The 26,799-nt window shown below is 44.7% G+C and overlaps 13 protein-coding genes across 13 annotated transcripts; 8 read left to right on the top strand and 5 right to left on the bottom strand.

The window, feature by feature from the left end:
• Positions 1 to 2,267: 2,267 nt before the first annotated feature.
• On the top strand, positions 2,268 to 5,675 carry KUCA_T00000915001 (uncharacterized protein; the record flags this gene model as incomplete). Its single annotated transcript, XM_022605501.1, has 1 exon — positions 2,268 to 5,675. The coding sequence occupies one exon, from the start codon at positions 2,268 to 2,270 to the stop codon at positions 5,673 to 5,675; it is 3,408 nt and encodes a 1,135-aa protein (XP_022456963.1).
• A 223-nt stretch (positions 5,676 to 5,898) lies between these two features.
• KUCA_T00000916001 (uncharacterized protein) lies at positions 5,899 to 7,485 on the top strand (the record flags this gene model as incomplete). Its single annotated transcript, XM_022605502.1, has 1 exon — positions 5,899 to 7,485. One exon carries the CDS (start codon positions 5,899 to 5,901, stop codon positions 7,483 to 7,485), a length of 1,587 nt encoding a protein of 528 aa, XP_022456964.1.
• Positions 7,486 to 7,706: 221 nt separating this feature from the next.
• On the top strand, positions 7,707 to 9,188 carry KUCA_T00000917001 (uncharacterized protein; the record flags this gene model as incomplete). Its single annotated transcript, XM_022605503.1, has 1 exon — positions 7,707 to 9,188. One exon carries the CDS (start codon positions 7,707 to 7,709, stop codon positions 9,186 to 9,188), a length of 1,482 nt encoding a protein of 493 aa, XP_022456965.1.
• Positions 9,189 to 9,797: 609 nt separating this feature from the next.
• On the bottom strand, positions 9,798 to 11,696 carry KUCA_T00000918001 (uncharacterized protein; the record flags this gene model as incomplete). Its single annotated transcript, XM_022605504.1, has 1 exon — positions 9,798 to 11,696. One exon carries the CDS (start codon positions 11,694 to 11,696, stop codon positions 9,798 to 9,800), a length of 1,899 nt encoding a protein of 632 aa, XP_022456966.1.
• Positions 11,697 to 11,971: 275 nt separating this feature from the next.
• Positions 11,972 to 13,141, bottom strand: KUCA_T00000919001 (uncharacterized protein; the record flags this gene model as incomplete). Its single annotated transcript, XM_022605505.1, has 1 exon — positions 11,972 to 13,141. One exon carries the CDS (start codon positions 13,139 to 13,141, stop codon positions 11,972 to 11,974), a length of 1,170 nt encoding a protein of 389 aa, XP_022456967.1.
• An 844-nt stretch (positions 13,142 to 13,985) lies between these two features.
• KUCA_T00000920001 (uncharacterized protein) lies at positions 13,986 to 15,272 on the top strand (the record flags this gene model as incomplete). Its single annotated transcript, XM_022605506.1, has 1 exon — positions 13,986 to 15,272. The coding sequence occupies one exon, from the start codon at positions 13,986 to 13,988 to the stop codon at positions 15,270 to 15,272; it is 1,287 nt and encodes a 428-aa protein (XP_022456968.1).
• Positions 15,273 to 15,581: 309 nt separating this feature from the next.
• Positions 15,582 to 16,022, top strand: KUCA_T00000921001 (uncharacterized protein; the record flags this gene model as incomplete). Its single annotated transcript, XM_022605508.1, has 1 exon — positions 15,582 to 16,022. The coding sequence occupies one exon, from the start codon at positions 15,582 to 15,584 to the stop codon at positions 16,020 to 16,022; it is 441 nt and encodes a 146-aa protein (XP_022456969.1).
• A 122-nt stretch (positions 16,023 to 16,144) lies between these two features.
• Positions 16,145 to 16,399, bottom strand: KUCA_T00000922001 (uncharacterized protein; the record flags this gene model as incomplete). Its single annotated transcript, XM_022605509.1, has 1 exon — positions 16,145 to 16,399. One exon carries the CDS (start codon positions 16,397 to 16,399, stop codon positions 16,145 to 16,147), a length of 255 nt encoding a protein of 84 aa, XP_022456970.1.
• A 14-nt stretch (positions 16,400 to 16,413) lies between these two features.
• KUCA_T00000923001 (uncharacterized protein) lies at positions 16,414 to 16,834 on the bottom strand (the record flags this gene model as incomplete). The annotated part of the gene is made up of 2 exons (XM_022605510.1): positions 16,414 to 16,760; positions 16,813 to 16,834. The coding sequence occupies 2 exons, from the start codon at positions 16,832 to 16,834 to the stop codon at positions 16,414 to 16,416; spliced, it is 369 nt and encodes a 122-aa protein (XP_022456971.1).
• A 931-nt stretch (positions 16,835 to 17,765) lies between these two features.
• KUCA_T00000924001 (uncharacterized protein) lies at positions 17,766 to 19,466 on the top strand (the record flags this gene model as incomplete). Its single annotated transcript, XM_022605511.1, has 1 exon — positions 17,766 to 19,466. One exon carries the CDS (start codon positions 17,766 to 17,768, stop codon positions 19,464 to 19,466), a length of 1,701 nt encoding a protein of 566 aa, XP_022456972.1.
• Positions 19,467 to 19,761: 295 nt separating this feature from the next.
• On the top strand, positions 19,762 to 21,210 carry KUCA_T00000925001 (uncharacterized protein; the record flags this gene model as incomplete). The annotated part of the gene is made up of 1 exon (XM_022605512.1): positions 19,762 to 21,210. The coding sequence occupies one exon, from the start codon at positions 19,762 to 19,764 to the stop codon at positions 21,208 to 21,210; it is 1,449 nt and encodes a 482-aa protein (XP_022456973.1).
• A 186-nt stretch (positions 21,211 to 21,396) lies between these two features.
• KUCA_T00000926001 (uncharacterized protein) lies at positions 21,397 to 24,756 on the top strand (the record flags this gene model as incomplete). The annotated part of the gene is made up of 1 exon (XM_022605513.1): positions 21,397 to 24,756. One exon carries the CDS (start codon positions 21,397 to 21,399, stop codon positions 24,754 to 24,756), a length of 3,360 nt encoding a protein of 1,119 aa, XP_022456974.1.
• Positions 24,757 to 24,779: 23 nt separating this feature from the next.
• On the bottom strand, positions 24,780 to 26,747 carry KUCA_T00000927001 (uncharacterized protein; the record flags this gene model as incomplete). The annotated part of the gene is made up of 1 exon (XM_022605514.1): positions 24,780 to 26,747. One exon carries the CDS (start codon positions 26,745 to 26,747, stop codon positions 24,780 to 24,782), a length of 1,968 nt encoding a protein of 655 aa, XP_022456975.1.
• Positions 26,748 to 26,799: the final 52 nt, after the last annotated feature.

The raw sequence follows: 26,799 nt of genomic DNA on the forward strand, positions 1-26,799 counted from the left end.
CCGACAACTAAAATTGCAGGGTATTACCGGGAAAATGGAGAATTTATTCACAACCAACAATTTACGTCTACGAAAAAAAAACGCCCGAGGTGAGCAAGGGTATTTATAAGTATGTAGTAATCATTGTTACCAACAAAAATTGTGGTTCTACCCCCAAAATTATCAGCCGATTTTGCCTCGTTGTGGCTTGCCACATTGAGTAATGCTGGAAGGATTTTGTATGCGCAGCCATCGGACCTCGTGACATTGGCTGATCGATGCCCTGGGTTATGCCGTTAATAATCGGGGGGTTAAAGCATGTGTAGTTTACGGGCAAGCGGGTTTCGAATTATTAAGGTTATGTCACTGAATTTTTGATTTAGGCTATATATTGGTTCCAGTAGGAAACACTGAGTTAGTAATCGGTTGAATACATGTAGTCACATCCTTTTGCTCCAAATGCCGGGTTCGTCCCTAGTGCCCCGGAGATTTTCTCACTTCTCTTCTTTTTTATTATTATTATTTCAGGTCGCACGGCTAGTCACAGCCGTATTATCAATCACAAAGATTCAGTTGACCGTCGTGAGTTGTGCATGATCATCATATACGTTTGAAGAGAAGTCAACAATCTCCGGCTTTCAGGTGATTGCTTGCCCGTTTTGGAAGCTTGTAACGAGGAGTGGCCAGCCACTTTCCATATTCGGAAGTTTGACACAAAAAACTTACCTTATCGCTGGTATTCTCATTCTTATCGCACCTCTCTAGAAAATTACAGGAATATCATCAGACTTGGAAATACTCATCTTAAGAATCAGACATATGCTTGTCTTTGATTTATTTCTTGTTCATCCTGTGTCATTCCTGTATTTTCAAAGTGGCTCGACTGAATAAGAGATGAAATCTCGAAAGTACAACGCTCCATCCTGGTGCTGAAATGCTATATTGATTTGTTAGCAAGAATACTCTTGTAAACTGTTGAGGGCTTCCAGTCCATTCGTCCCGCTCTTGTCTCTCATTCTCGGAGATTCAAAAACATATAATCAGAAAGGCATGAATGGAATTTTTAAAGATGTATCGTCACCGTGAATCACGTCTCCGACTCGTCATCTAAGTAAATCATCGTTTGGTATGGATTTGTAACCGGAACGGGAGTGTTTGGAATAGAACCCAGGGTATTCAAAAAAATGTCGCTGCGTACCTTTCGTCGTAATTCTCTGCATCTGAAAGTTAGTCAGATGATCTCGTCACTTCAATTAACCCCTCCGACCACATTGAGCTTGTACAGTTGCGTTATGAATCAGTCACGGAGGGTTTCTGAGGCCCTCCAAAAAAAGCATTGTCACTCATGATTTATTCAGTGCCCAGTGCTATTGCTCCTCATCTGAACCCAATTGTACAAGCTGCCCACAGAGGTGAAATCATAATAGCGTATTTTAAAAGTGCATACCTAATGAACTAGTGTTAGTTACATAAACCAATTCACGAAGAACTATGTTGCACCAGGCTCTTGTCCACAACCGCTTTGAACCATTCTGTGTAAAAATCAGAGAAAATGCAAAAACTTATCAACAAGGTTTGTTCAGTGGGTAATTCCAGCTTTGTTTTTGTTATGTCATCATCTAGACACAGAAGGTTCACAGCAAGGTTCAACAATAGACGGTTCAAAACTCAAATAAACATACCTTTAGAAAACGCCAGAACAGATGAAAACGTTCTTCATTTCAATTTCGTTACTTTATGAAAGTTAGTACAGCTCTCAGACAAAGATCCATTTTTTCGAAGACCATCTTCCTTTTTCTTCTCTTGAAAAACACTTCAGCAATGTTATTAATGTTCCGATCATACAATCAAGTCACATACTCTAGTTTGAATTTGTTTAATTTTGGTCATCAGAATTGATTAAACAAGCGAGCGAAAGAAGGTAAAGAGGGTCCCGCAGTGGATGAAGATTTTTCTTGGGGATAAAACACTTACTTCATATTCATCTAACTGACAACAGTCCTCAAAAGATACGAGAAACATTCTCGAAATTCTTTAAAGAAACATAGTCAATAAGTAAACCTTTGTAAGAAGAAGAATAAATGAAAGAAAGAAAGGAAGAAGAAAAAAAGTCGACGAGTATTTCCCAAAGATTTTTTCTTCTGAATACTGTTTGGCACACGACCGGGATGTTGAACGAGAATGTTTGTATTTTCTATGATGCCAGGTCAAACAGATTCATTCTCGCGTACATAGGTTTCGGCAAAGCCTCAGTGAGTGGATAGAACCATCATAGAGCCAGAAAAACCATGTTGACCAGGTTTTCTGATACGCCCATAAAATTGGAGCAATCATTGCCGGTTGTGTCTTTGGAGTTACCTTCGAGTACAACAACGGTCATTAGGAAATCCAGTCTTGGCTACCAATCATTGTTACGCTCAAAGGAAGAAGATTCTTCGGAAAACCTGTTGATACGGTTTGAGTCAGGGTTGACTTCGTATGGCAAAATACTTGATATCAAATCAGAGTGCATATTTCAACAGTTATCTCTCCGAGTTCTCAGAGATCAAAAGACCATTGTATTCACTCCGCTCGCGTTGTCAAACAATTTCGGTTACAAATACCAAACTCTGAGCTTCAAATTTCCAGGAAAAATACAGAATAGATGTGTGACGATCTCAGAGTCATTTGAGGCCAAGGATCTGACCGTAACGGTGGACGTTCTATTGACGAACAACGTTTTGGTTACTCTTCTTCTTCGTCCTCAATTCTTTATTCAAGACGAATTTGATGTGACGACGTCATCCTTCTATCAATGGTGCGGGTATTCCCAGCCGTATTCTTTTGACTTGAGACCGCCGTTATTCTCGTATAGCTCCTCTTCCCAAACCGTTGTTTTCGTGCTAAAGGATGGAGGAATTCTAAGACTCGATAGAGACGATGCTTTGAGCACAACGCAATTAGTCCAACCTTTCAGCGATACCTCATACCTGAAGGCTTTGAAATCAAAATGGTTCGGGAAGTCGACGATATCGCTGCCAGAGAATGTGGATCCCTCTCACACAGCCATAGAAAACGTATCCACTGCGTCACAAATATCGTGCTTGGTCCACGATGATTTCATGATTACGCTGTCCATTGACAAAATCCTTCGTGTTTGGTCTCTCCATTCAAATAGTGTTTTGATTGAGAAGAGCTTGAACGATGAGTTATCGCAAGATCTATGGGGACTGCATCTGAACGTGTCGCCCTCTGACCTGGTAACTTTGTTACCAAACGCAGAGGATGGTTACAATATCGCGCTCTACTTGCCTTTGGCACAACAAGGTCTTTTCAAAGTGTACAGTCTGAATTTGCAGAGGGACAATCTAACTTCAAGAGTTGTTGGCGCAGAAGTCGGTCCTCTATTGATGGATACTAATTTGGAAAGTGCTAACCTCACATCGTCCGATACTTGGCTGTTCCACAGTTCCCAGGTGGTGAAGACCTCGTTAAGTGGGCAAAAATTGAGGGTTTTTGTTGCATGGGTGTTCAACAACTCCCGCTTAATACAGGTATTCGACGTTAACCTGAAAGTGTCTTCAATTTTGTCCTACGAGGTAGCCAGCAACGACAATATCGAGGATTTGCTGGATACACATGAATCTTTTGAAACCGAAGAAGCCATAGATTCTTTCTACTCCAGAAAGCTACGGGTCAAGTTTGATCAAAACATTTTAACAACAGTCATTCCCGTCTTTGAGCAACGTCACAATCTAGACTTGTTGGAGAACGGACAGACTAGCGTGGAATTATCATCCTCATCCGACAGTTTGTCCATTAGTCTCATCAGGTTGATTAAGCGATCTGTTGTCAAGGATCAAAATGCATTGTACCTCAGCAATCTGAAATCCCAATGGCGAAGGTTTTATTCTATTTGCACCGAACTATCCAAGAAGACTCAGCAGGTAGTTGTCTTCAGCATGAACACGGGTGGAAAGTTTGGTCTGCTTATGAAAAGTCAGGACTACTCCGTTATAAAGTCTGCCATGTGTTTTGAGATAATGAAGTACAGCAACAAAATCGTGCTCAGAGACCTTCCTGGCGGTGTCACTTCTCAAGCTGTTGAAGAGATGGTGAGACTATTGCATGCGTTTGGATCAAGTTTCTCCTCGGATACTTTGAAAGCTGTCAAGCTAGGTTTGATGAATGATTATACATCCGAAGCTTCCACGTCGTGGGAGGAGCGTATGAACAGCATTTTTGAAAGCTCAATGTCAGCTCATGTTACCCAAGAGGTTGGAAACGCCCTCCTCGAGGGGCTAGGAAAGGTGGACAATGTTTTGCAGGTGATTGAGTACATCACAACCGCACCCCAGGTTCATTTGGGTGGATTCAGACCAATAAAGAACACTCCCATAGGTGAATACGGAATTTCCACTCTAGTGGCTTCAGTCGAGACCCAGATAGAACTGCAGAGTGAGTTGATCTTCCAGCTCTTATTGATTGTTCTTTCTGTTGATGTGAACGATGCAATGGTGAAAATATATTCGAAGTTGTTGAAATTCTACGCGAAGTGCCATCTTGCACTAGCCACCTTGCGTTTGGGATTCAAGGAGAATGGTGAATTGGAAGAGGATGATGTGTTGAAGCCCTCACAATTAATGTTCACTGCTATCATCAAAAGGCTGAACGATGATGGTGTCCTCGTCACGTCCTCGAAAATGAACAAGGTCACAGAATATTTTGTCGACTTCGTCATTTACCAGGAGGAGTACGCCTTTGCTGCTGTCTCCTGGTTGCTCAAAGCCAATCAAGCTGGGGTTATCCTTAATGACTTCGTCCAGTTTCTGCCCAAAGAGTCCCCTGTATCTGCTTTGCTGGAAGGTTTAATATACATGGAGGTTGGAGAAGGCACCAAAGCTTTCGAGGTATTGCGCAAGAACTCGTCTTCAATTGCAAAGTATAGCACCACCATTCTCGAAACTCGTTCTTTGGAACCTATCCAAAACTTGTCAAAATTCAAGCTTCTGGGTGTCGGCTCGGAAACACTGTACTTCATCAACCTTGCAAATTTGTTTGACGAGAACGGACTAACAAATATTGCATTGAAGCTGTCACTGTCGTCAATAACATGTCCTCACACTGATGATGAGCTTATCAAATATGGCCATAATCAACAATGGCAATTTTTCAAGCTGTCGCTGAAGACCACTGAGTTTCAGATGGCTTACCACGCAATTTTGAACATAAACCGCAAGTATAGGTCCGAGTGTTTGCAGATGTTCATTCTCAAACTGTTCGAGACTGACCAGGCTAACCTCCTGACATCATTTTCAAATGCAGACGATATTGACACCGTGCACAAGATTATCTATGATTTGGCTGAGTCTTCGCCAGTTCTTGAATCCTTGAAATACTACAAAGTGTGCTATTCGTGGAGAGTGAACTATGGGGACTATCGCGGAGCATGTGAGTCACTGTACCGGTTTATCTCACGGATCCAGGATCGCAGATCAAACGCAGTATCCACTCAAAAGCTCAGCAAGAATAACATCATTCTGGCCGAGCTTTACCTCATCATCATGAACCTGCTCTGCACGCTGTCGGAAGAGGATGATAGATGGATTCTGTCGTTTGCGTTGAAAGCTGGGGAGCCTAACAGACTCAAATCGTTAGCTGAACTCAAGACAGAATATAAGGCGGTTTTGAGAAGTATGAAAGAAGTGTTGCCTTGAAAATGTATAGTTAAGCGAGAATCAGTATCGTTGCCAATTTTAGGAGTGTATTTTATTTCACCGTAATTTCATTTACCCGCGTGATAGACCCGATGGAACTCATCGCCTTCTCGTTTGACATTTTGTATGGGCCTCTGGGGTTCCCCTTGAGCCAGCAAGAGTGAAGTTCCTGGCCTGAAAACCCTATTCTCATGGCAAAATAAAGCCTGTTTCCTCAACAATTATGTCTGTGCTGAAACAAAATGCAAAAGTAGCCGTTATAGGCTCAGGTATATCCGGGTTGTCGTTTGCTTACTACCTTTCCAAGTTGAGACCAGACGTCAAGGTATCTGTCTTCGAAGCCACAGACCGCGTTGGTGGATATATTAGAACCACTAAACATAGCCAGTCTGGGTTGATGCTTGAAAAAGGACCAAGGACTTTGAGAGGTGCCAGTGTGGGGACGCTCCTCATAATCGATACCATCCTCAAGCTGGGAAGACAGAAGGAGCTGATGGGTGTTCACAAAAACTCGCTTTCCTCAAAAAGATATTTACTGTCAAATAACAAGAGTGAGCCATTGATGGCTTTGCCTACTACGTTGAAGGAATCACTGCGGTTTTTGAAAGACGACTTGGCAAAAGGCATGATTCCTGGTATTATGGCAGAACCCTTCAAGCCAAAGGAACATCACGAATACGACACAGAATCCGTCAGCGAGTTCATGGAACGTCGTTTTGGTTCCTGGTCAAGTAATTTGATCAGTGCAGTTTGTCATGGAGTTTTCGCGGGCAGTTCAAAGGAACTTGGAGTGGATTCGTTTCTTCCTGCTTTAGCCAAACTTGAGAGGGATTACGGTTCAGTATTAGGAGGATTGCTTCGAAGGTCCGATGGCTCTACTCCGAACGAACAAAAAGAGCTTCTCTCTAAGTACTCTGAATTGTTTGGAGTGGAAATTGATTTCACGAATCTGGTAAAGTTCCTCAAGGATTATCCTATGGTTGTTTTTGGGGCAGGACTCAACAGCCTACCTGACATCATATACGAGGACCTATTGAAACACTCACCAAATGTTAAGTTCCAGTTCAAAAAATACATCAGCTCCGTTCAGAAAGAAGGTGATCGTGTTATAGTTGATGAGAGAAACAGTTTCGATCATGTGAAATCCACAATCAACGTCCATCGTCTCTCTAACATTCTGAACAACCAGAATCTGAAGCCTCTGTTGAACCAGATCACTTACTCTAGTGTCGCGTTGGTCAATGTGTATATACCATCTCATAACTATTTGAAAGACACTCCGGGCTTTGGATATCTAGTTCCATTGGCTTTGCAGAATGACGAGAAGCTGCTGGGTGTGATTTTTGATTCGTGCAATGAGGCGTCTTCCAGACGTCTATTTGAACCAGCTGTGTTACACGATCTCAAGTCCGGTATCGTTACTCCTGATCAGAGCAAATCAGCACAGTCTGAGGGAGACTATACCAAAGTGACATTGATGTTTGGGGGCCATTTTTACAATGAAACTGGGTTTCCTACTAAAGATCAGTTGATCTCCTCCGTGGAGAGGGTCTTGCAACGGGATCTGAAAATTGACCTAGAAGCGGTCAGAAAAAGCACCATTGAGATTGAACTGATTGAAGATGGTATCCCCCAATACAATGTTGGCTATCAGATGTTGAAGTCTAAGATTATTTTGAAGATGAAGGACGAATACGGCCATCGTCTCAGTTTAGGTGGTATGGCTCTAGGAGACGGGATTGGGGTCCCGGACTGTTACCTGAACGGGTTCAAGTCAGCATTGGAATTGAGTGGTGTTAATGAAAAATAGAAATTTGAATAGTGAATGACAATACTACAGTTACCGATATATATATATACAATTCTACATATACATATCCATCAGATCCTAAATTTTTCACCACCGGATCAACCCATTGCAGACCCGGAAAAACACATCGCAGGTGCGGAATTGCGGGCACGCACTGGTGACTCAAGCATTTACTTACCACCCTGTTCCTTTGACTCTTCTTCCTTGCCTGATAGTCGAATATGAATGCCGGTTCCAGTAATATTGAACTAGATACTCTGGACGTGAGCTCTGAAAGAATAGAGACGGTGGTCCAACCGTTGCCTGTGGCACTTAAGGGGAAGGATGGTTTGGAAGGCATATCAGAGATCCAAGTCTCTTACAGAGGTCCAGCTCCAGAAATACCTGAGGAAAGAAGAGAAAGCGATAATTTAGATGAAGAAGATGAGGAATTCCCAGATGGAGGATTGAAGGCCTGGTTGGTGGTTGGGGGATCGTTTTTTGGCCTTGTGGCTGACTTTGGCCTGATTAATTCCATGGGTGCAATTCAAGCCTATGTTTCCGCGCACCAGCTTTCCAATGTTTCCAGCTCAACTTCGGCCTGGATCTTCTCAATTTTCACGTTCTTCTCATACGTTGGTGGAATTTTTTCGGGCATTCTATTTGACGAGATTGGAGCAAAAGTTCCACTGATAGCTGGGTCGACCCTCTTCTTCGTGGGGCTTTTCTGCACGGCAAATTGCACCTCGGTCTATCAGTTTGTTCTTGCTTTTGGTGTGGTTGCTGGACTTGGAGCAGCCCTCTGTATGGCTCCTTTGGTGGGTGTCATATCTCATTGGTTCAAAAGAAAGAGAGCCACTGCCGTTGGTATGGCTACCCTTGGAGGCTCCATTGGAGGCATCATCTTCCCCATCTTGCTCAATTCCTTGTACACATCTCTGGGATTTGTCTGGGCGATCCGCATACTATCGTTTGTGATTCTTGCATGTCTTTCTCTGTCGATTTTGCTAGTGAAAGAACGTCTTTCTGAACGTCGCCATATGTCGCCTACATCTACGTCTCTTCGGGAGATTTCGTTCAAACAGGTTCTGGCCACAATCTCCACCTATCTCAGAAACGCAGTTGACTTCAAGGCTTTGCAAGATCGCAGGTATGCTCTGTGTGTCGTGGGGGTCGCTTTCGGAGAGCTTTCGCTGATCTGCGGACTGACGTATTTTGCTTCATATGCTATCAGGATCGGTGCGAGTACGAGTGTGGCCAATATGATGATCGTGATAGTGAATGCGGTAGGTATTGCGGGCCGTTATGTTCCTGGACTACTTGCAGACAGATACGGAGTATTCAACGTGATGTCTCTCATGCTAATTGGAGTCTTTCTGAGTGATATCGTTCTTTGGTATGGCATTGGACGCACGGTCAATTCTCTTTATGCCTACACAGTGTTTTACGGGTTCTTCTCAGGCTCCGTCCTGAGCATATCTCCCGTTTGCTGCAGTGCCATATCACCAACTAGAGACTTTGGAAAAAGATATGCCACCATGTATTTGCTGGCCGGTTTCATCTTCCTGGTGGGAGTCCCAGTGGCTGGTGCCATTATTGGAGACGAGTCCATTCATAGGTACGAATATTTCATCCTGTACACCTCCATACTGGCCCTCATTGGTGCATCAGCCTTTGTATGTGCGAGACTGGCGATATCAAGGACGCTCTGGAAAAAGGTTTAATTACAGAATTATATTATTAACAAATTCACTGTTTAATTTGATACGTATATAACAATAAGGCAAGTACAAAAATTCAAAAGAAAAACCAAATTGTATGACAACCCAAGCTTTTGTTTCAAACATAAAAAAATATAGTCTTCTCTATTTTCCACAGAACGCCAACAAAAATTCAAAAAAGATATAAAAACTGACCCGCTGGTCAATAGTATGCACATGTCAAACGATGGAATCTTTTTTCGGCTTTGCTTGATAATATTTCTGATATGACTGAGCATAAGAAAATCCTCGTGAAAGAAAGAGATCCGTGCCAGACGGTCTTAGTGCATGAAAAAATCTAATGAAAACCCTGGAAAAATGAAAAATAACCGAGAAGAATATGACAACAAGATTAAGTGAGGACAACACCTGCTTCGATCTATTGTTGGGTCCAAACCGGCAAAGAGAATGCATCTCATGGCTAATTCGGCCCATAACGGCTGAGTCTCATGACGAGCCATCCATTAGCCCTCGTGAAGCTTGTTGTTTTTGAAAAAAGGGGTTGATGTTTTTGGAGTTTTAGGAGCAGTGATAAAGGGAAATGTGAGCAAAGCAAATGGTTGGAGAGCCCGATTACCACCATTGGGACGAGGCACCGCTCTGGTTACCGTAGGACTGGTACGAGCTTTGACCGTAGGAGGCCTTGGCAGCTCCGCCGTAGCCAGCAGAAGCACCGCCGTATCCACCGCTGGATCCACCGTAGGAGTTTCCGTATCCACCGCTGGATCCACCACCGTAACCGGAGCTTCCACCTCTACGGAAGTCTCTGGTCTGAGTTCTTCCGCCTCTGCCGCCTCTGCCGCCTCTTCCACCAGAGGTGTCTCTGGCAATGGAGTGCAAGAAATCTGGAACCTCCTGGTTGGCCTCGGACAAAATGTCAATCAAGTCCTTGATAACGCTCTTGTTACCACCACGGTTGACGAAAGCGGTAGCAATACCGACATTACCAGCACGACCGGTACGACCGATACGGTGAACGTAGTCGTCGATGTCGTTAGGCAAGTCGTAGTTTATGACGTGGGTAACGTTTGGAATATCCAAACCTCTAGCAGCAACAGCAGTAGCAACCAAGATTGGGGTCTTACCGGATCTAAACATATCCAAGGCTCTTTCTCTCTCGCCTTGGGATCTGTCACCGTGGATAGAAGTGGCTGGGAAATTCTGGTTGATGAGGAAGTCCGAGAGCATGTCGGCCATTCTCTTGGTCTCGACGAAAATCAGGGTCAAACCGGTACCAGCATCCTCTCCGGATGCCAGAATATCTAGAAGAACAGACTTCTTGTCCATGTCCTCAACGGCCAGAACTCTCTGGGTGATGTTCTCTGAGGTGGAACCGACACGGCCGACAACCAAGAACAGGTAGTTCTTGAGGAAGTCCTTGGCCAACATCTGGATGTCTCTTGGGAAGGTAGCGGAAAACATGAGGGTCTGACGCTCTTCAACGCCTGGCATGTCACACTCCTGGACGATGTGTCTGATCTGGGGCTCGAAACCCATATCCAACATTCTGTCGGCTTCGTCCAAAACCAAGAACTTGATGTTGCTCAAAGAGATCTTTCCTCTCTCCAGCAAATCGTTCAATCTACCTGGGGTTGCCACCAGCAAGTCGCATCCTCTTTGCAGGGTTCTGATCTGTTGGTTGATGTCGGAACCACCGTACACCACGCTTGGTTTCATCCACGATCTGTAGGCAAACTTTCTGGCCTCTTCGTAGATTTGCAAGACAAGCTCTCTGGTTGGAGCCAAAACCAAGGCGGTTGGGTAGGCTCTTCTTCTGGAAAAGACGTTGGTCTCCTCTGGAATTGGGGCTGGTCCGCTAATGAAGGATTGCGAAAGGACTGGGAACAAGAAACCACCAGTCTTACCGGAACCGGTCTGGGCACAAGCCATCAAATCTCTACCGGCATTCACGATTGGAACGGAGTACTTCTGCACTGGGGTTGGCTTGGTGAACTTGGACAGCTCGATGTTCTCGACCAAAAGAGGGTCCAAAGGAGGAGAAGTGAAGGAAGTAATGGCGTCAGGAACGTTATCACCACTGACCTCGACTGGGATGTCGTCGTAGTTGTCAAAGTTAATACCAGAAGACATCTTTGGTTCTTCGGCACTTCCAAAAAGTTCAGCCTCAAGCTTGGCATCCTTGGCACCTGGAACTTGCACGCCATCAACGAATTTACCTTCACCTGGTCTTGGACCAGACTTGTAGTTTCCACCGTTGCTGAATTTGCCTTGGCCTTGGCCGCCTCTGCCGCCGTATCCGCCGTTGTTTCCAAAGTAGCCGCCTCTTGAGCCACCGTTTCCACCTCTGTTGCCGTAGCCATTGCCACCTCTGCCTCTACCGTATCCACCGTAGGAGTTGTCGAACTGGTCTGCATGGTCGCTGCCATCACGGGATCTGTGAGGGGGAACGTATCTTTGACGGGATCCGCCGCTCAGGCTGAGATCATTCATTTGAGATGGTAAATCAGACATATTTGTATATTGTTACCTCTTAATTGAAAAAAAGGAGGAAATAAATCTGGAAGAGAAAAGAACAAGTCTCCTTATTGCGCGTCCTTCAAATTTTTTTGCTTTTTGCCGGGCGAAAATTTGGTGGCAATTGAGTCCTGCACAGATGTAAAAATTTTCTTTGGTGGGGCACTATTAAAAGTTTTGAGGCGCGTCACGTGAACGCTATCAAACTGACAAGGCTACAGTTCTTTTTGAAGAAACGATATCATATTACTTTTGCTAAACTAACATCGAACCTAGTTCTCCAAGTCCTTCTTGAGAGTACCCAAGAAAGCGTGCTTCTCAGCTGGGGTCTGGAATCTACCCTTACCGAACTTGGAAGCAGTGTCAATCCACTTAAGGTTAACCTCTTCCAGAGCCTTTCTGGAGGTGTCAACGTAAAGGGACTTTCTCAAAGAGATAACACGCTTGACTGGACCTGGGATAGAACCCTTGAGCAAGACAAAGTCGTTCTCAACGGAACCGTATCTGACGAATCCACCCATTGGGGTGATGGTCTTCTTGGTACGGTCAAACTCGGTGGCACCGGAAGCCTCATCACCAGCCTTACCAACTCTGTAAACCTTGTGGTTGATGGAAGTTCTGTGGTGGTAACCTCTCTGACCGGCACGGGCAACAGTCCATTGCACGTGCGATGGATGCCAAGCACCAATACAGGCAACCTTTCTGACACCTCTGTGGGTCTTTCTTGGAAGCTTCTTGGTTCCCCATCTGTGGGTAACACCCTCGAAACCGTGACCCTTGGTGACGGCGACAACGTCGATCATCTCGTTCTGCTCGAAAACAGAGTGGACGCTGACGGTCTTCTCGAAGTGCTCCTTGGCCCAGTCAACCTTGTCAGAGGTAGAACCACCGTTGACCTGGATCTCGGCCAAATGGGCCTTCTTCTGGGACAATGGGGTCTTTCTGATCTGGGTGTGGACAAGAACTCTGACGACGGAAGCGTACTTCTTGATTCTGGCAAGCTCACGCTCGACATCGGAAGCACCTTCGGCGTACTTGGCAGAGTACTTGGTGAAAGCCTTCTTCTTGGACTTGTACCAGTTCTTGTAGAATCTTCTTCTAACGTCCTCAGACAAGTGCTCGGCCCAGACGGTGGTCAAAGAACGCAAACCTCTTGGGGTCTCGATGTAACCAACGACACCGACGACAACGAGCTCTGGGGTGTCAACAACGGTGGCAGCCTCAACAATCTCACGCTTGTGCATCTTGGAACCTGGACGGTCCAAGTCACGAACGATGGTGGTCATACCAGCCTTGTAACCCAAGAAAGCGGTCAAAGCGACTGGCTTAGTCTTGTTGTCCTTTGGGAAGGCCTTAACCTTTCCTCTGTGGGAGGCAGCTCTCTTTCTTGGCAAGAATCCAAGGGAACCGTGACGTGGTTCTTCGTACTTTCTGTGAGACATATCTAGTTGGGTGGTGTTAGTATACGATGAAGAAAGAAGTTGCAGGTGTGAAGAGAAAAGCGACGGTGAAAATTTGAAAAATCCTCTCCGCTGTGGTCGTGTATTCCCGAAATTGAAAATTAAAATTGTGTGCGTGGTCTGAAAAGTACGCTGATGATGGACCACGATGTACCCGGTAAACTTGGTATCCTTGTCCAGACCAGTTGTTCTCCTTGATTTTGATATTTTGAAAAACTTTAACGTATTTGCGTTTCATTTTTGTACCGACAATTAAATAAATAATTTGTAAGTTCTTTTGAATTGTGTGTTATATACCACCCTTTGCCCATTTTCAGCCGGGTAATCCAACAAAATTACCTGTTTGGGACTAGCGCGGTGTCAGACACAAGGCGAAGGCCCCAGCTTGCCCCGTTGACTACGCAAATACCGGTCTTGAACGCTGGAATTATCGTGAATTTACCTCAAATATAAATTTTATCAGTTGCAGAAATACAATGAAAATTATCTATTTGTAATAACTCAATTTTTTTCTCATTTCCCTCATTTTAGCTCTCCTGAAAACGATTTTTCAGATTGGCACGTGACCTCGAGAAATTTAACGATAGGCCGGCCGCGAAATTTTTCATCATGCGGTCTCTTAGAGTCATCTTTTCCCCTGTCTCTTGGATTTTCAAGTTTCTTACAATCAAAGATCTTGGTGCTCATATAACTACACTCTACTGGAGTATACTGGTTGGTCTTCCCTCTGTTTGTTTCTCTCTGGATCTTGTATTTGAACCAAGAGATTTTTCAAACCCTGTGAATCAAAAGAGCATAGCATTATTAAGACCTTTGACGCTTCGCAATGAGTCTGTTTGCCAGAAACTTCCTCTCGCTGCCTAAGCAGACGAAGTTTGCCTCTGTTAGATTCTTCGCTAAGTCTGCCGCCGTTAGCTCTACAAAGTCCTTGGATAGGGCTACGTTGACTATCAGAGATGGACCGATCTTCAACGGATACTCCTTCGGTGCTGACAAAAACATCAGCGGTGAGGCCGTGTTCACCACCTCATTGGTGGGATACCCTGAGTCTATGACTGATCCCTCGTATAAAGGTCAGATCATTGTGTTCACTCAGCCTCTGATCGGTAACTACGGCGTCCCTTCGGGTACTGCCAGAGATGAGTTTGGCCTGCTGAAATACTTCGAAAGTCCTCACATCCAATGTATCGGTATTGCAGTCAGTGATGCTGCCATGCAATACTCTCACTGGACTGCTGTTGAGAGTTTGTCGCAGTGGTGTAAGAGAGAGGGTGTTGCTGCTATCACCGGTGTCGACACCAGAGCTTTGGTTACTTACCTCAGAGAACAGGGTTCCAGTCTTGCTAAAATCTCTGTGGGTGAGACTTACGATGCTGATGAAGATGCTGCATTCGAAGACCCGGGTTCTGTGAACCTGGTGCACAAGGTCACCACCAAAGCCCCATTCCACATACCATCTCCAAACGGACAGTTCCACGTTGCTGTGTTGGACTGCGGTGTCAAGGAGAACATTTTGAGATCTCTGGTATCCAGAGGAGCTTCCGTGACCGTTTTGCCATACGACTACCCAATCCAGAACATAGCTGACAAGTTTGACGGTGTGTTCATCTCGAACGGACCTGGTGATCCAACCCACTGCGCTTCGACTGTTGCCAACCTCAAGGTCACCATGGAGAACAACAAGGACTTGCCAATTTTTGGTATCTGTCTAGGACATCAGCTGCTGGCTCTGGCCTCAGGAGCCAAGACCGTCAAGTTGAAGTACGGTAACAGAGCTCACAACATTCCAGCCTTAGACTTGACCACCGGAAAGTGCCACATCACTTCCCAGAACCACGGATACGCTGTCGACGCTGCCACATTGCATCCAGATTTCAAGGAGTATTTCATCAACTTGAACGATCAATCAAACGAGGGTATGATCCACAAGACAAGACCCATCTTCTCGACCCAGTTCCACCCAGAAGCCAAGGGTGGTCCTTTGGACTCTTCCTACTTGTTTGACAAGTACTTTGAGTTGCTGCAAACTTACAAACAAGAGAGCAACATCAGAAAGAGTTACAAGGTGGACGACCTGTTGGTTGACATCTTGCCCAAGGAGAGAGTGATGTAAGCCACGAAGATAACACATAACGCCTGTGATAATAAACAAAAATCCATAATTTCCTTAAAGGAGCTCAAAACTCGTTTGAAACAACTTGGTCATTGTAGTATCTTGGGAAACGTATTTGAGTACACGTATGAATTTGTAAGAGTCCTTTCCTTATGTGCTGTTGCTAAGAACTTATGCTGGGGAATTTTGATAGTGCTTTAAACAATTATAGATAACCAGCAAAAATTGAGTTATTCATCCAAACACTATCAACCGTTGAATAGCACGGCATTTTCTCTTTTCTTTGACGTTAAAGCCTGGTTTTTCAAAATGTCGGCTAATTACATTATGTGGAAGAAGTTCATACTCTATGGTGGAGGAATAGTGGGATCTGGTGTTCTCCTCTACAAGTTCACCACGCCGACTGAAGAGCAGCTGATAGCCAGACTATCACCAGAACTGAGGGCCGAGTACGAGAACAACAGACAGTTCAGGCAACAAGAACAGCAAGAGCTGATGAAAATTGTCCAGGAGACCGCTGCTTCCAGTGAGCCTATCTGGAAGACTGGATCCATCGTCTCTCCATGGGACAGAGACCCTGCTACCCAGGGCTTACCTAAAGGAACGGAACTATTGGTCAAAAAACAGACTTTTGAAAAGGGGATTGCTACTGCTCGCCAGCTAAGCGAGATTGAAGCGTTGAAGCAGGAAGAAGAGAGAATGGCGCAGGCAAGCCAGGAGAAGTCGAAATGGGCGTTTTGGAAGAGGTGAGGCCATGTTGAAAAATACTTCGGCACCACTCTTGTATATGGCCTTTGACTCATTCAGTCTACATCTTGTGAATATTTGTTTTTATCGTTGATATTATGCTAAAGTCGTAACTCTCCGCGTCGTCAACTCCCCCAACTACCAAAGAACCTGGAACCAATACTCGCGGCCCCAGCACTGTTGGTCACACCTCCCAAGGCAGACAACGCCGAAGGAAGCGATCTGCTTGAAGAATAGGACGACGAGTCTTTCTGCTTATTCGCATCGTCAACAGCTGCCACTATCTTTTTTGTATTCGTATCAATGACCATTCCACCTTGGACCACTTGCCTAAAAAAAGGGTAAATGTTAGTAATTGTTCCGCAGGCCTCGCAAAACATGCAATTGTCTTCACTTACTCTAACACGGTTTCCAGCACTTGCCATCCAAAAACAAGATCCAGCTCACACACGTTCTCAAAACAGGTGTTCAACACCTCCACAAATACCTGGATCAAATCCAGTATGCCCAGCTCGGATTCCTGCTCATCCACTATGAATACAAAGTACAACGTGGCGTAGCGACGGTATATCACCTTGATGTCATCGTAACCCTGCAGCAGAGGAGGAGGTGTAAGAAACGAGCATTGCACTGACGACCGTCCTATCACCAATTGGTGCACCTGGTGGAGAAGCAGCCTCTGAGTCTGTATGTCTACCGGGGTGTAGAACTTGATGAGTCTGGGGACACCGTCGTTGTTAACTGTGGATGTTAGTTACGAAACCATGGGATAAAACCACGAGTCTATACTCACATATCAGAACTGAGTGAATCATCTATAGAAATTGAAAGGATTCGTCGGACAACTCCCTAGGTCCAACTAATCGTCTTTTTTCAGTACTCGAATGCTATTAAATAGTGCTAGCCCATCATCCCTCTGAAGCAAAGCCATAATTCATTTGGCGTGCACAGTTGGCACACGACCAAAAAAATTCGGCAGAGGATCTGTATTAGGCGGTCGCACATCTGAAACTCTAGATGTGTTACATGGGCATTTTAGAGTATATGTATTGGATGAATATGATAACCAGTATCTTTGGCATATGTGTTTGACAAATGAGCAGCAAATTGCATTGGTCGCGACTGAAGCTCCCTCCGTATTCTCTCCAACGACCTTATTCATCGTCCGAAAGGGGCAGTAAGTTCTAATGCATCTATCTGCACCTCACACATGTGGCCCTTCCGAAGCATTTCTTGAGTTCTATCACACTTGAGAGATCGATATAAAATACCTTCTTACACGTTTGGGTATATTTCTACAGAAAATATATGCTTCCACCAAAAAATCCTGATTTTTTGCACTATTATTGGCAAACCCCGCCCCTTGAAGACCCGTGAAGAAGACGTCGTGCATGCCTCGACGGAGAGCACACATCAATGCATACATCGTTCGGTACTTGAGGCAAGCCTTAAATTTAGTCTATTACCAGTCATTTCAAGAGTACTTGTCAAAGCACTTTTTAGATATCGTGATATCATCTTGCTCGTTCAGTCTACAAGTACTGAGCGCCAGAATTTTTGTAAACTCCTGGAACGATTATAAGTGGGTTGTTTCAACTTGATTGCCAGTTGGCTCCAACTTTCCTCACATCAGAAATCTGTTTTAGCATATTCCGCAAAACCCCACACAGTTGACCTGGACAAAAACTTGACTGAGTGAAAAAGATTTTCTGAGCTTCTGCTCCAAGTCATTCATAAATTTTTGCCATGATTTCTACCAAACACCGACTTTCGGCCTCTTCAGAAAGATCTTCTAATAGGAGACGCTCCTCAAACGGGGACACTTTGCGGCGGGGAAGCGAGTCTTCTGCTGGAACAAAAAAGGTCTGTCTCGAAGGCGATATTGTCAGAGGTAATGGGTCTTACATGGAACGTGCAGGTTCGGATGTTGGTCCGATTTCCAGAACTCGAGGCGTAAGCGGTGATCTTCAAGGCCAGGGTGAGGCTGCGAGGTCGAACCGATCGCTCAGTGAGTCTCCAGTTTCCGGCAAACCCCGAAAATCTTTTACAAAAACGGCAGGAGAAATGGAGAAGAAATCGATGCTTTTGCTGAAAAATGAGTTTGACGGTGTTGAGGATTCCGAAGTTTTTTCCGACGAAAGCCCCACGGATGCAGGTGGATCGGATTCTGAAAACGGATTATCGCCGTCAGAACAACTTCGCCAATTTCTTGAGTCTAAGCTGCCTCTTTCTCCGGAACAGTGCGACTTAGCTTTTTATTTGGCGGAGTCATCTGGGGACCAGGCCATACTGAGTGCGCTGAAGAAAAAGATTGAAATCGACTTCAGAAACCTCTCTCTGGGATTTGCAAATGCAAGGGTATCAAGGATTGATGAGTTGATCAAAGTCATCGACCAATCAATAGCTGAAGTCCAGACTAATTATAATGCATACAAAAAACACGTTGAACTGAAAAGTCCAAAGCCTGACCGAGAACTGGCCATTGAGAAGTCTAGAGCAAAAGGATCTGCCGTCGAAGACAAATCCCAGCCGCTGCCACCACCAATCGAGGATGTTCCTGTGTTCAGAAAAACGTTCCAAAAAGCACAGGAGCCATTAAAAAAACTCATAACAGCTTCTCGGGTGGAATACGACTACAAGCTCAAGCTGATCGAAATGGATACAGAGCAAAGGCGTGTGATATGGCAACAGTACTGGAAAGAAATAGCGGATGCAAGAGAGAAAATGATAGACGAAATATCGTCGACTCAAGCTGAAATGCGGAACGAGTTTGTTGGCTTGAATAAAAGCTCGTTGGAGAACTTAGATGAAAAGAATTACCGGAAATCCTTGAAGGTGGTTGGTAATGTCTCGAACGAAACTGAGGTCTCTACCATCAGAGCCCAGGTCGCTGCAAGGGTAGCTAGGAGCAGAAATGTTGGAATATATGATCGAGTTCGTTATGGAGAGATTGAGAAATCTTCAGATGTTTTTGCAGATCGCAGCTCACGTGAAGATCTAGAGCTGATCAATGATCTACGAGAAGGTTTCAGCCAGGCAGATGGTCCTGTTCCACCTCCACCCTCCAGGCTCATGGACTTGATAGAGGCTTCAACACATGATCCCAGTGTGAGTCCACTTGCCGGATTTTCGGATTTCGTTCACGAAATAACCAAAGCTCAGCAGGAACAGATCCAGCAAGTTCAGCCTATGGTCTATTCGCCGGCGGATCTCCCGAATGCTGTTCCCGTTCATCCCATGATCCAGGTGCCAGCAATACAGCCCTTATATGTGTCAGATGGGCTCATGTACGCATCTCTGGTGGCTCCACAGATTGCTTCCCCACACCCTGCTTTATATCCCGTGGGCATGCTCCCCAAGAACGACTGGGAGAAAGGGCAGTACATGAACACATTCTCGGTGTACGATGAAAGCACACACACTTCGAACGACATCAACGCTGTTTAACTACTTTTATCGGTTCTTGCTATTATAATCAAAGTATTGAATGTCGCTAAAGCCCCCCGACCAGGCTGCCTAGTTAATGATCAGATAGTCACGTGACACCAGATAACGAAGGCGCCAAATGCATCTAGTCTATCTTCCTCAGTAATTCTCTTGTTGCTAATCGTTTAGCTCAACGTTTCGTTTTGAAAAGTAATTGATTGTGATATTCTTGGTTGTGAGCTATAGAAGAATAGTAATTTTGACAAAAAAAGAGTTGGAGAAAATATTGGCGACTTTTGTTTAGACTGCTGCTACTATGGATGGTATGATTGATATGTTTCTCGCTGTGACCGACACAAGCGATCGAAGGGTGGCGGAACAGTTTTTGGAAATGGCAGGTAATGATGTTGATACTGCTATTTCGTTATTTCTGGAACACGGTGGTGGTGCCAGCTCTGGTACGGCCAATGCGACTGATAGCATCCCTGATGACGACGAAGCGTTTGCCGCCAGACTTCAAAACGAGGCATATCAGGAGGTGAGAGCACCTCAGGAGGCAGTCCATGAGCAGCTGATTGACTCTTACCATCCGGTTTTGAACCATGTTTATCAGGACCCTTCTAGAGCCATGTTTGGTGATAACCCAGCAGGTATCTTCAACCAGAGGCTCGACACAGACTTCTCAGATGACGATGCTGATTTTGTTGGGGCCATCAGCGACGAAGAGGACGAGAACATTGATTATGATGACGATGATAATGACGATGATTTGATGGTTCTGGATGACGACCTGAATGCCACCAGGCCTCGCAGAACCACGGCTGCCCGGAGGAGACAGCCCGCCAGTGCGTACATGACTAGCAGTCAAAGGCGTCTTGCTAACATTTTCAGACCTCCCTGGGACATAATAGAGAAGCTGAGTCTTGATGCTGCAAAAATAAAGGCCCGTCAGGAGAAAAAATGGATTCTGATCAATATCCAGGATGTGGGTGATTTCCAATGTCAAGTGCTGAACCGTGATTTCTGGTCGAATGCCGACGTCAAAGACGTCGTTCGTGAAAATTTCATATTCCTGCAGTACCAAAATAGCTCGCCTAGTGGATCTCAGTATGCTCAGTTTTACCCTATTGGTGAGTTCCCTCATATCGCAATACTGGATCCCATGACAGGCGAACGACTCAAAATCTGGGATCGTGTGCCAAAGGTGAGCGACTGGATAAGCGATGTTGTTGACTTTTTGGTTAGGTTTTCTCTTGACCCAAGCCATAAGAATCCCACAGTTACTCACGAGCATCCTTTGGATGTCGATGCTCTGTCGGAAGAACAGCAGATCAATCTGGCGATGCAAAAGTCTATGAACAATAGCGACACTGACATGAAGGGAGGCGATGAGGCGAACCCAATATCGCTTGATTCTGATAATGAAGTTCTGGATAAGGAGGATGGTGAACAGGAGGAACCCACAGAAGCAGATATCATTGCGGCAATAAAACCAATTGAGCATGAGGAGCCTGCTCCTGATCCCCAGACCACCACCAGAGTCCAAATACGTTCTGGAGATGGTAAGAGGGTGGTTAGAAGATTCAGATTGGAGGATTCTGTACGGAATATCTACGAGTATGTGAAAGCCACATTCGACCAGCTAGGCGACGCGACCGAGTTTGTTCTCACCAGCCAACGTCTCAATCTCATCACTGAACTTGACAAGACCATTCTGGAAGCCGGGTTGAAAAATGCCACCATTTTATTAGAGATTGTGGGTTAAATAAATAATGTGAAGACCGCAGCAAAGAGAGTGAAAAATACCCCAAGCGTAAATCACGTGCGGCTCTTTGCTTATGTAAGACTCTGCTCCACAGATAAAACACACGTTAAGCATTACTAGCTTGTTAGCACATGTACTTCTTCTATTCGCCACCTCTGCAATTGATTGGCAATATAACTATGCAGTATGAACGTTGACATTAAGAACCAGAATTCAGTCACGTTCTGTCTTTCAAAAGACCTGAAAATTCCGTTCAAATTTAGGGTTATATCTATAGATGGAGATACAGATGCCCTCTCCAACACTGAACTGGTGGATCAATCGCCCGTGTCCACCCTGCTCAAGTCCAAAGCTGAGCAGCAGCCGTTGAAGGAGGTGTTCAGCATGGCGGAGATTGTTTCTGCTGAGAAACAGCTGATTGTTCCCGTGGTCACTCCACTACAGTATATGAGCTCCGAAACCGGGGCTAAGGCCGCAGGTCTGTCTGTGAGTCCAGGAGTCACAGCTAGCTCTGGCGTTGCAAATAAGAGAGGGCAACCACAAAAAGGAAAATCCAATTCTTGGGTGACTTTGCCGATCAATTATAGCCAGCTGCCGCTAGACTCTGTTCTGCGGATTGTCTTATTTAAGTACCATAAGAAGACAGGTGCCAAGGTTGTGGTGGGATTATCAGAGCTTCAATTGTTTAACCTGCAGGGGGGCAAGGATGATGATCCTGTTTGCACGCTGAAAAAGGGCCATCAGAAACTGAAACTGAAGTTGTCACCTAAATATAGATCTTCGGTTTCTGCTTCTTCTGAACCTGAGACCGTCAGCTCGAAGATGGACCAACTTGAAAAGACTCTTAAGAGCCACGAATCGGGAGACATTGTTTCTGTTGATTGGCTTGACCAATTGTCTTTTCGTAAGATTGAACAGATCAATTTTCAGCAGATGAGCTCGAGAAAGAGAACGGTGATATCCTCGAAGACTGATCCAGAGTGCTATATTCACCTTGCCCTTGTCCAGTTTGACATGCCAGTGGTTTACTTGGACTACAAGTACTCCGTTTTGAGTATTCCTACTTTTGATCCGCACGCCCTGGGATTGAGTGCTTATGGGGCCAACCATAGTGCTAGTGGTGCTGATGAAAACATGGGAAGTCTTGTGAGTGCAAACGGAACCAACGATATCATGGCCAGCAACATTGAGAGCTCCACCATGAATGTCAACGTTGCCGTGTTTGATCCCGATCAGTATCGAGACAATATCAACGAGGACCCGATCGAAATCAAGTTCAGAAAGCTTGAGAGAATCCACCAATCGTCACCTTTGGACAAGGATATCAAGCCAACGCTTAAAGTGCGGTCTCAGATATCTTCGATACTCAGAAAACAGTTTTTTGAAAAGCTTTCACCACAAGAAAAGAATCTCATTTGGAAGTTCCGATACTTTCTTTTGAATAACTTGTTTCTGAACAAGAACACCATGGACTTCAACAACTTTATAATAAACTTCATCAAGTGTGTCGACTGGGACGATGACTTTGAAGTCAAAGAGTTTTTGACTATTATCAACGAAATGGAAGTCCAGCATTTGGGCGATGGAGCGAGACTAGGAATTGTCGAGAGAAGGCCTGATGTCTTTGTGGGGAAACTGGAAGTTGTCGATTGTCTAGAGCTCCTGAGTGCCAACTACAGGAACCATATTGTCCGTAAGATGGCTATTGAAAGACTCGGCTCGGTTAGCGACGATGAGCTGGAAATGTATCTGGTTCAATTGGTTCAATGTATCAAAAACGAGGCTAATTATGTGACGCCGACGGCGGATAATGATGATGTACAGGGACTGGATGAAGACAATTTTGAATTCGGTTCAACCTCTGGTGTTGGAAGCACTACTACCAACGCTAGTTCTAGTGACTATCAATTTGTGGAAATTGGTCAGACTGAAGATCCTGCCTTGAAGATGCTGGAAGATCCCAAGATCTTCTCGCGCGACCATCAGCAAAGTCTTTTGCGGCAACTTCCCAAACTCCAGTCGCCATTGGCGAAATTTGTGATATCTCGAGCATCAAAAAATGTGAGGCTTATGAACTTTTTCTATTGGCATCTTAAGGTTGAAGTGGATGATGAGACCGAAGAGCTTAGTACGAGGCTCCCTGCAAGACTCCCATTAGATGAGAATGAGGTCGCAATTGACAATAATATCATTGACGACTATCTCAATGGAGATAGGAACACTTATGTGCGAACTGCCGGTGATAGGCCATTGAATGGCTCAAGAAATGAACATCATAGGATTTTTCGGAAAACACAACTGCACTTTATCCTGCATCTCGCAATGTCTGAAGAAGGTAGTGAGAAGATCCTGATACTAAGAAAGCAAATTGACGTCATTGGCAAGCTACATGAGATAGCTCTGAAAATCAAATTTGATTTCAAAAAAGAGCCCACTCCAAAGAAGGTGGAGTTGTTAAAAGGTCTTCTCGTCGAGAAGCAGAAGAAAAGAACCACTAAAAGAAAACTCAGCGTCGCTTCTGGTCAGAATAGTAACTTTTCATTGGGGAAAGGTGAAGACAATTCTCACCACAGTCATTTTTCACTTCTCGAATTTGATGCTGTGCCTTTGCCGCTTGATCCTTCAGTTGTGATCGGTGGGTGTATTCCTGCCCAGTCAAGCGTCTTCAAGAGCAGTTTGTCTCCACTGAAAATCACGTTCAAGTCACTAGATGATCAAAAATATCCTGTCATGTACAAGATTGGTGACGATCTGCGTCAAGATCAGTTCGTGGTTCAAATCATCACACTCATGGAAAAGATTCTCCAGAACGAGAACCTGGATCTCAAGTTGAAGCCCTACAAGATTTTGGCCCTTGGTCCAGTTGAAGGAATGATCCAGTTCATCCCCAACGAGTCTTTGTCGTCCATATTGGCGAAGTACAACAACTCCATTCTTACGTTCCTCCAGCAAAATAATCCAGATTTGACATCTCCTTTGAGAGTGCGTCCTGAGATTATGGATAACTACGTCAGGTCATGTGCAGGGTACTGTGTGGTAACTTATATTCTGGGTGTAGGAGACAGACATTTGGAAAATCTATTACTGACCAAGGATGGATATTTTTTCCACGCAGATTTTGGATACATTCTAGGACAGGACCCCAAACCTTTTCCTCCGCTTATGAAACTTCCTATTCAAATCATAGAAGGAATGGGTGGCTTGGGTGATGAAAATTACAAGAAATTCTGCAACTACTGCTTCATCACATATATCACACTTCGCAGGAACTCAAGTCTGATTCTAAATTTGTTCCAATTGATGATTGACTCGAGTATACCCGTCCTGAAAACCAGTGCAAGCTTGGATGGAAGCTTCAGGAAGGATATATCTAACGAAACTGAAAAGTTAGAGCTAATTTTGAAGATTCAGGAAAAGTTCATGCTAGAGCTTAATGACGAGGAAGCGATATTGCACTTTCAGAACCTTATCAACGATAGCGTGAATGCGTTCCTGCCAGTTGTGATTGACCGTCTACACAGTTTAGCCCAGTATTGGCGTTCATAAATGTTCCAAACTCTATATAAAGGTCAGTCTAGCAACCCTTTTGGTTTCTTCAACTTTTTCAATACCTCATCCTTCATGAATATCTGAAGAGCAACTTTACCCGAAACCGAGTATGCAAAAATCAAATTTCCAGCATCCGATTTGCTCAAATCGTTCAACACTCTGTCCAGCTCTACTTCAAAGTCTGTGTGGTCTGCCCTTTTCAAGGACTTTGAGGCAATGCTTCCACATTTTCTGCGCAAGAAGGCTTTTTGTTTCTCCGTTATGTTTCCAGAGAGCAAGCTCAGTACCGGCTTGTACCTGGTGTTTTTGTCTAGAAAACTTTCAACTTCCTCGAATGCTGCCTCGAGGTTGGGCAAAATTTCCTTGATGACGTTCGTTTGTGGGTACTTGATACTTCTTGACGTTTGCTTCATAGCTACCGCCAAATGATATTGCAGACTGTCTGGAGATTCACTTTTTGTAGACACTTGATAGCTCCGAAGGTCTACAAATACCAAACGATAGTTGTGTTCTCCTTCCTTATCAATTCTCAGATGGGAGTTTTGACTTATTTTCAGGCCCCAAGACTCAAATTTCAGTCGCACCCACGGATACTTTGCCTTCTTCATCTTCACAAAATCAGGAACTCCATCGTCCTGCTGGAACTCCGAATTCAAAAACTTTTCAACGCCTTCGTATGTTATGACCTCTATTTTCTCTATGTCCAGTTCACGCGGATCCGCAGAAGTTTGGTTGAGGCCTCTCTGTATGTCCATTATTGAAGGCCCCAACTGACTTTCTGGACCATCTATCTCGGCTTTTGCAGCAATGCTAATTCCAGTTGAGTCCACAAAGTCAAATATATGGCAATTCTGCTTTCCTTCGTTCAATCTAAGACCCCTGCCTATCATTTGCGTTAGAAGAGGTTGAGACTTGGTAGGTCTCACCAGAAACAGAGAATCAATATTTGGAATATCTGTTCCTTCTGTGAAAACACCACAATTCACAAGCACAGGCAAATTTCCGCTCTTAAAGGCTGACAAGATCTCAGCCCTTTCCTGTGGTGGAGTTGAACCCGTCACATACTCTGCCCTTATACCGTTTTGATTGAACAGATCGCAAATGTCCTGGACATGCTGAACGTTAACACAGAAAAACAAAGATGACTTAAACTTGCAGAGATCTCGCATTCTCAAATAAAGACGAAGTACCATTCTGTTGACCTCGGGCTTATTGACATGTTTAGATAGGCCGCCCAGACTGTAGTCCCCGTTCACAATCTCCACTTCATCCAGACGCAGCGAAGTAGCAACTCTTGACCACACAAAGTCGGAAAGATGGCCATTGGAGATCATCTCTTCCAGACCCATGTCGAAAACCACCTCATCAAATACTCTGTTAAGCGGAATCTTATCCCTTCGTTTCAAGGTGGCACTAAATCCTATCAAGGCTATACTGCTCGTATCTGTTCTTTTGGACACTCCAAAGTAGTCCAGAACTCTCATGAACGAATTTGTAACTGCGTGGTGGCACTCGTCAACGATTATGGCTTTATAGTCATCTGCACTGTATTTGGCCAGTCTATCAGGAGTCCGCAATAACGTCGGAACGGATGCCACAACAACATCAACGTCATCCTTATGAGAAGCCTTGCTTTTTGCCTGATCTTTTTCAACTTTGTACAACTGATTTATTGTTGCAATTTTCTGAACGGCCTGGTCCGCCAGTTCCTGGCGATGAACCAGAACTAAGGTCTTTCTTCCTCCGGTCTTGGAATTGGGCTTGATTTGGTCAATAAGGTGAGAAAATATGACAGTTTTGCCACCACCTGTAGCCAGACTCACTACCACTTTGTTCAGCCCCCTATCCAAGGCCTTGAGACATTGCTCAATGCAATCTTTCTGGTAGGGCCTCAAGTCAAGAGCATTGTTCGGCAGGCTTGAATAGAGCCGCAAACGTGTTGAACCAAATCCTAGATGGCCTCTCCAACAGCGAACTGCTATATACATGCAATTGGCAACGCCCAGCGTAAATATCACAGAATGAGCCAGGTATAGAATT

This window comes from Kuraishia capsulata, genomic scaffold (genome assembly GCF_000576695.1).
Source record: "Kuraishia capsulata CBS 1993 genomic scaffold, Kuraishia_capsulata_scaffold_1, whole genome shotgun sequence".
Classification (NCBI taxonomy): Eukaryota; Fungi; Ascomycota; class Pichiomycetes; order Pichiales; family Pichiaceae; genus Kuraishia; species Kuraishia capsulata.